The sequence below is a fragment of the Impatiens glandulifera genome, chromosome 2 (genome assembly GCF_907164915.1).
Source record: "Impatiens glandulifera chromosome 2, dImpGla2.1, whole genome shotgun sequence".
NCBI lineage: Eukaryota > Viridiplantae > Streptophyta > Magnoliopsida > Ericales > Balsaminaceae > Impatiens > Impatiens glandulifera.
This window is the reverse complement of record NC_061863.1, coordinates 62,481,609-62,489,922: the sequence shown is the minus strand read 5'-3', so window position 1 is coordinate 62,489,922 and position 8,314 is coordinate 62,481,609. Positions and strand designations below refer to the sequence as shown.

Genomic DNA, 8,314 nt, shown 5'->3' with positions numbered 1-8,314 from the left:
TGGTCTTAAAAAACAATCAAATAGTGTGGATGAAGAATGTGCCCGAAACTCTTCACCATCCATAATATATCAACCATTCAATTGTTCAAAGATGATGTACTTCATTGGAGAAGTAAACATATTCATGTTATACATCAATTCATAAAAAAAATGTTTGGTGATATTAAATTGATACATTGTTTTATTAAAGACAAATAACAAACATTATAACAAAGTCATTATGATTGAAAGAAAAAAAAAAGATACGACAAAGTTAGGATACGACAAAGCTAGGGTTGATTTAAACGTTCTTGAGAACTTAAGAATAAAACGATACAACGAATCTAAATTTGATTAAAAAAGTTTTTGAGAACTTAAATAAAAGGATTCGACGAAGTTAGGGTTGATTAAAATTGAAATGCTGATTTTCAGTTTAGGGAAAGTATAATTTGATTTAATAAATAAAAAATGTAATATTAAATAAAACTTGTAATTCCAACATGATTTCAATACCAGTAGAGAAAACTACATATCTTTTCCTTTCATTTATATCCTTGCAAGAAAAAAAAGGATTTGATATCTTTTTATATGATTGATTGAACTTGGTTGGATACCTACACAGACACATAGTCAAAACTCTCCTTGGAAAATTACCAGCCAATTTGAACAATTAATGTATGGAACATATATATGGGTTTAGAGAAATCAAGGTAAAAAAGAACTACCAATTTCTTTTCAAGTTGTACCAATAAAATTACATTTTAAGAAAACAATAACATAGTTTATAAATTAAAACTAACAGTGACACAATTTAAAGTCAAATGATCAAAGTACATGCGTACTGAACCAAAACCAAAAGCGAATTAGTCATTCTCTTCTGCCCCGCAGTACTCTGATTCGATTCGGTCATATACAGAGACTTCCACGAGCTGCCAACTATAGGGGGGTTATCCTGCATATGTTTTTCATCATCTGAAATTATACAAAGAAATTGAAACAAATAGGTATACATGCATGTTGATGATGAATTGATGATCACCTATCTTTGCGTTTTTCCAAGAACCTCCTAAGTGACTTGCTGCGCGCCATTGAAAGATCATAGCCTGTAAATAAGTAACAAAATTACTAACTGGCAAGAAAGATTCAAATGATTTCTGTACTCACGTGTTTCTTCTTCAAGCATATGGTGATGATTTGATGAATCAGGATTATTATGGCCATATCTGGAATTACAATTATAAGCTTCTTCTCCAGCAAACTTTAATACATTCTCCGCCTGGTAAAAAAATAAACTCTGGATTCAATTTTCTATTGAAGAATAAAAATTAGCTTGATCGTTTGATAATACCTTTTCCTTCGGAAGGTTGAACACAGTGACGGAGCCATTGTAGAAGATAGTCAAAGGTAATTTTTCAGAAATAGCCTCACAATTATTGCCATCATTATAGGACCTGTAAAATCCATGCCTATCAAATTGGAATCGCCGCAGATACAGAGAAGAAGAATAAAGAGATACAGCGTTGTATTTCTTACTCTGAGGCAGAGTGGACAGGCAAGGACGGGAATAAAGTTAGGCTGGTGCAATGTTGATCGTCCGTCTGAGGCGTCGACGGCCCCGAACATGCAATTAGGTTTCCGTATTCAGATGAAGAAGATTTTCCGTGGAAATTCATCTTCTGCTCAACACAGGCGCCGGAAGTAATCACCGTCTTCAGAACCTCCGGATTCAGTTTTGAGATCACTCCTTGGATATCTGCATACATACGAAGGTGTATCGGAAAACGGCGGTAGATCTTGAACTTCTAGGGCTCTTGATTTCATGGAGCGATCGATCGCATAATTAGGAGAAGAGTTTTTACAAATGTTGTATTGTATCGACTGATGTCGTAATTACAATCAAATTGTAAGTCCGATCATCTATTATTACAAAGAAGATGAAGATAGACCTTGATTCTACTGTGTAAACTAACTATTTCAGCCAATTAAAAGTACTGAAACAAACAATGCAGATTCTATATATGATATGAACAATACAGTAATCTAGCTTTCTATGAATTTCTACAGAAAACGATGATAGATCAAACCTTTAAAGCTTCGTCGGCGATTGAAGATCTTCTTCGGAGAACTGACATTGTTTCCGAAGCCGGTGAAATCGATCGTCGTTCTCGCCATCTTTCTCCCTCCCTTCGTCTGCGTTTTCAATTTGTATAACGTTTCGTTTTGCGGGTAAAGCAAGGTTTGCGTGTGCCACCGAAAATTTAATTGTAATTTAATGGTTGGTTAAGGGAGAAAATAGGAAATAGCTATAATAATAAATGACACGTACAAAATAAACGCCACTTCGCTACTAAGGTACACGAGGATTCACTAAATATTTCAGTAATCTTTTTCTGCAATATAAACGTGGTTTAGAAATTTAAAGATTTATTTACTTAATTGGGAAACGGCTGTATAAGTAACGTCTTAATCTAAATATCAATATCAACAACTGTTTAAGTAAAAAATCTTTCACATATATTTTCAACATCAATATTAATTAATAATGATAAAATTTCATCTAAAATGTTTCTAATTAAATGAAACAATTATTTTTTCTACAGTTAATCATGACATGACATCTCATGTGTCATTGTAATAAAATATTTAAGGCGGTTTTAAAATAATTATATCAAAATAAGACATATTTTAAAGGGATTCAATATATTCATATTTTAGGTATGGAAATTAAATTGGTCCTTGTTTTAGTTTTAGAAGGAGAAATTAAATACATGCCTAGTTTGATTTGGCGTTTATAAGTCGCGTATGGGCGGCCTCTTAATAAACTGTTACAGTAATTTTGTGTAATAAGCTCACGCAAAAATTATAATTAAACACATTTTTGCGTTTAAACTTAATTTTCTCTTTACCCTCCCTCCGTTTAAAATTATAATCTCAGTGTTTTTTTTCTGAAATCATTTTTAAATATTTTTTTATTCATTTTTTTTCATCTAATTTATTTTTTTCTAATTATTTTATTCATTCTCTCTATCTTTTTAATTTCTTTTTAATCATTTTATTAATTCTCTCCCATCTATTCCATATATTTATAATATTTTTATAAAATTATTATAATAAAAAAACATACATTTAAATATATTTATTATCTATAACATATATCTTAATATATAAAATAATTAAACAAAATAGGAAATATAATAGACTGTAATTTTTTTTATTTATAATTATAGTTTTAGACATTAAACTAGCCTTAATTACTTATCTAAAATTACCTATTTCAATTGATGACCGATATGAATCATAGTATGAAGAGGGTGAGGGAGGAGTGTTGGAAGGAAAAAAATATATATAATAATAATAAATTACTTTCTTTATTCGTATCATTTATTTTAAAATATATTATTTTTAATGTTATTTATTAATATTTAAAATTATATATTAACAAAAATTTATAAAATATAATTTATTTTTAAATATATATTATTTTTTAAAATTTAAATCATTTATTAATATTTAAAATTAAATTAATAAAAATATATAACAATATATATATATATTAATTATTAAATAATATTATAATATAAAAAAATAAGTTTAGTATATAAACTAAATCAAACATACCAAAATTTAACTATTAAATAAACTGAAATCATATAATTTACTTAAAGAATAAACAAAATCAAACTAGCTCTCACTTTTAGATCACAAGAAGAACATGATACCAAGCGGTGGTTATATACTATTAAATGAAGATATGCTCACTTTCGTGTCATTACAAAATACAAGTATTTAAAATACTTACAATAAAATTCTATACAATACAAACCATATATAATACATTTAACATAGTGGTTTACACTGTTATATTTTATATATAATAAATTAAATTCTACAATATAAATATAAATATAAATAAAATAAACAAATGTATAACCTTAGTGTTAATTATTATAATGATTATAAAATATAAACTACAATTTCCAAGTTTAGGTTAATTAGTATAATGATTATAAATATTAATAAACTACAATTTCCAAGTTTATGGAACAGATTAATTTAATGTCTACATAAATAAGTTTTCCCAAAAAATAACACAAAAGAAAAGAAAAATATGAATGTTTTATTCTTTTAATTCAACCATTATCTCCTGCACTCTTAAAAATTATTATTAAAAAATAAGTTTATTCAATAAATCCAAACTTTACTAGCTCTTAGTATAAAATAAACACATACATCTATATTAATCTATTTATCTATTAATTGGTATTTCAAATTAAATAATATCGAACCAAATAGTATTTGGTTCTTTACATTATTATTTAAGATTGTGTAATTTAATGTTAATCTATGATAGTTAATTTCTTTTAGTTTAGAATTGTTTAATTAATGTGTACTTAATTGAGAGTCAAAGCACAATAAGTGGATAGATCCTAACATTGTCTTAAATACCAACCTCCTTCTAAGTTTGCTCGATGAGAATACGTAATAATAACGCGATCTTCTTACATTTAGTAGAATACCAATAAACATCACATAATTTTGTACAACTCGATCCAATAATGGAGATGCATGTTTACTCCTCTTGGACTTTGGTGGGTGAGCAAATGTATAAATGGAACTAATGCTTAACTAAATAAATACAATCACACTAAATTTATCAAATTCATTCAAAACTTATTCTGTTGAGTTTATTTTTACAACCAAACTATATTTCCTCACCCAATGGAGGCAACACTACCATTTATAGAAATTATATGCGGGAGGGAATATTTAGACGGGTTTTGCATCAAACGTATACACTTTCGAAAAAATTAGTCATGAATAATTTGTATAGTAATAATTGGTCATCTATATTTTCGTCTTAAATATAGTTAAATTTGTTGGATTCCTAATTCATGGATATTTTTGAAGATTTTTTTCATGTCAAACTTTTTTACTATAAAGACGTCTTTTATAATTTTGTTTCTCTTCAAAATTTTCAAACTTTAGACAACCGTCTTTTTCAGTATAATTAATTAGTTTTAAAACTGCAGATAGACAAACATATATTAGAATGTCTTATTATTAATAAAAATTGACAATGATACATATATAAGTATAATTTTTTTATTATTTTTTATAAATGGTTCATTGATTTCATATCGTGTATCACATATTTTTAAATTTTCATATTTGGTCTTTTATAGAGAAAACTGTGTTTAATTACATAACCAAACTTTCCAATATTTTTTTTATTATTATAATTGGACTCATGGACATCACATATGAATCACTATTGTGCCCTAAAATAGTTTCCCAGTAGAGTACGTAGTTGATGTTGAACCAAAATCAATTGTTGACGACATTTTTTCTAGTTCGTAAAATGATATATATTCAATGTTGCTAGCTAGCTAGCTACAAGTTATAATCATTCGCTATAAAATGAAGTCACAAGTTATTAATCACACATTTATTTAAATAATCTTGTTGAATGAGGTAATGTTTGGATATTCTAAAAGGTGTAAATGAATCATTTTTTATATGGTCAACTAAGTGAGATCAAATTGTTGACAATTGCTAAATTTTAAGTTTTGGAATAGATCACCGTTGTTCATGTACCAAAATAAAGGAACCGATTGTTATGATAAACTATTTCATATAATATATAACAATAATTTGCAAGTCAATTATCATAACAACAATTAAATTATTTAAAAGTTGAAGTTTTTTCTGTTATATAGATTGATTTTGTGTAGTGAATGGATGGTAATTTTTTGGAGAGATAATTGATTCTAATTACTTTGAGAAAGTTTACTTTCAAGATATGTAGGGAGAGGTTGAGAGATTTGATTTCATGATTTTAATTTGATCCACAACATTGAGTTTGTGGAAGCTTATATTTTAATGATGTTCTATTACCTAGAAATTATATGTTCTTTTATCATTCTTTATATAATATATTATTGATTTTCTAATACTGTAAGACCTATTCAATATAGATGTATCTATCCATTTGAAACATATTTAAATTAATATATTATTGATGTTTATGAAATAAAATATAAAACTTGTAAAGACAATTCAAGTAAGTGAAAAATAAATTTAAAAAATGTAATATCGAATTACATTATATAAAAAAATCTGGGTTCCAAAAGTAGAGATCTACTATTCTATATCTCTAAATTCTATTTTAAATATCTTTGATGTTAAATGCTTCAACACCAAATTTGAATGATAGAAGAATACTTAAAGAGATAAAAAAAATAATGATAGTCAATATTGATTTTAAGTAAATGATGATTATTTTGGTAAAAAAAAATTGAAAGGTATTAATATATATAAATAAATAAATAATAATAATTTAAAATAAAGGACATTTTAGTGTTGAGTTAATAAATTAAGTGATGTGATCGATGAAATGAGAGTAAAATATTGTTCAAGTAATTTGAATTATTTAAACCAAAATGTTTTTTTTTATCTTTAATGTAATAAGAATATATTGTTTTTATTTTTTTGAATTTTTATCTAAAATCCAAATATTTTTCCTTATTTTACTTCATCAATTATATTATTCATTTTTTTCATCAAAATATCTTTTATTTAATATATTATCTCTTATTTTTCTATTTTATCTATTTAAATGATAGAAGGGTCATTTAACTTAATTACTTTTTTTTTAATTAAGTAAAATTTGAATTTATCCAAAATCCAACATCAAACAAGCTCTAAGCGAGTTCATTATAAATTAATATCTTCATAAAGAGAAAAAAAAAATACATATAGTTAATAGTCAATATAAATAATGTATATACATGAAAGCTGCAAACAGTTTCAGCAGTAATAGTTACCGTAGTAATTGTTCTTTGATTGATCAAAGCTCTACATAATTACATATTTTAGTTACTTTGTCAATAATTGACAATAAATATGTGAAATAATTTAGCAACATAATTATAAAGAAAACAATGTGGTCTATCACTTGTGCAAGAAATAGTAATAAAAAAAATAATGTCTAAAATATAATAATAATAAAAAATAAAAAAAAATAACTATGTTCGAAACTTTTTTATGGACTTTTTTTTCAACATAACAAGGTTTATTTTCTAGAACACCGCTATTTTCTTATGAATTTTTTTCCAACATAATAAAAGGCATTTCTAAGAACATGGCCATTTTCTCGAACTATGTTCAAGACTTTTTTCAACATAATAATGCCATTTTCAAATATGTCTATATTCGGGACTTTTTTATTAAAAAAATTCAACATAAAAATGGCATTTTCCCGATTATGACCATTTTTAAAAAATAAAATTATTGTCTTTATTAGTATGATTTTTTTTTTAATTCTCTCCTACACACGTGACAGGTCATGTCAAATTGTGTTTTTACTTCGTTTTCAACTTTGTTACCCCTATCACATTTATATATGAGAAAGAATATAAACCACTTGAACTGAACTATCTAATAAATTATTTATGTCATATATATTTTAAGAGTCATGATAGGTGCAAAGAATTTGGGAATGAAAACAAAATTTGGCATGGTCTAGAAGAAAAAAATCATACTAAAAAATTAATAATAAATTAAAAAATGAATATGTTCAAAAATTGAACATGTTCAGGAAAATAACCATGTTCGGAAAAATAACTTTGTCTTGTTGAAAAAAATACATAAAATAATTTTTGAATATAGTCATGTTTCGGGAAAATGGGAATGTTCGGTAAAATAACTTTTTGTTATGTTAAAAAAATCTATAAAAAAATATCGTACATTATCATTTCTCAAATATGGCTATTTTTTAAATTTATTATTGTTATTTTTTATACATGATTTTTTTTCATTCTCTTGCAGATGTGGACTATTTTGGATTTATGATTTTATTTTATAGTTTTGTTACCTAAATTATTTTTAAATCACAAGTATAAATAATTTAGGAGAAGGAAAAGAAAGTGTAAGAATAGGTATAGGTAGGAAGCTAGTATTTGAAATAAAAGAGGAACACAACATACGACAACAGACAATTCAGACGGACACTATTTTCAGAGTCAGGCAGGCAGGCGGACTACTCTTTCTTTCTTTCTCTCTCTTCTCTTTCTCTTTCTGTCTGTCTTTGCTTCAAATTTGATTCTAAAGAGATGAAAGAGAGGTCGCTATTGATATAGAATTGGAATATTATTTATTTATTTATTTTCTTCTTCTTCTTCTTGTTCTTGCATCGCTCTGTCTCTTTCAATCCTCTGGATCATTACTATTTACCCATTGATCATATCTAAATCATTGAAACTATATAACTCCAATTTTATTTATTATTATTATTATCTATCTACGTACATACGTAGTCTTCTTAATATATTCACAT

The 8,314-nt window shown here is 25.9% G+C and overlaps 1 protein-coding gene across 1 annotated transcript; it reads right to left on the bottom strand.

Annotated features, from left to right (window-relative positions):
- Positions 1 to 708: 708 nt before the first annotated feature.
- On the bottom strand, positions 709 to 2,183 carry LOC124928109 (protein TIFY 9). Its single transcript, XM_047468637.1, has 6 exons — positions 2,064 to 2,183; positions 1,513 to 1,732; positions 1,328 to 1,430; positions 1,144 to 1,255; positions 1,019 to 1,082; positions 709 to 931 (listed from the first exon to the last, which is right to left on the bottom strand). The coding sequence occupies exons 1-6, from the start codon at positions 2,149 to 2,151 to the stop codon at positions 916 to 918; spliced, it is 603 nt and encodes a 200-aa protein (XP_047324593.1). The 5' UTR covers positions 2,152 to 2,183; the 3' UTR covers positions 709 to 915.
- Positions 2,184 to 8,314: the final 6,131 nt, after the last annotated feature.

Excerpts from the sequence above, each read along its gene's own strand:
- LOC124928109 (XM_047468637.1), bottom strand. The coding sequence starts at position 2,151 with ATGGCGAGAACGACGATCGATTTCACCGGCTTCGGAAACAATGTCAGT. Across the intron at positions 1,733-2,063 it reads TCGCCGACGAAGCTTTAAAG|ATATCCAAGGAGTGATCTCA; the intron begins GTTTGATCTATC and ends GTATGTATGCAG. Across the intron at positions 1,083-1,143 it reads TATGCTTGAAGAAGAAACAC|GCTATGATCTTTCAATGGCG; the intron begins GTGAGTACAGAA and ends ACTTATTTACAG.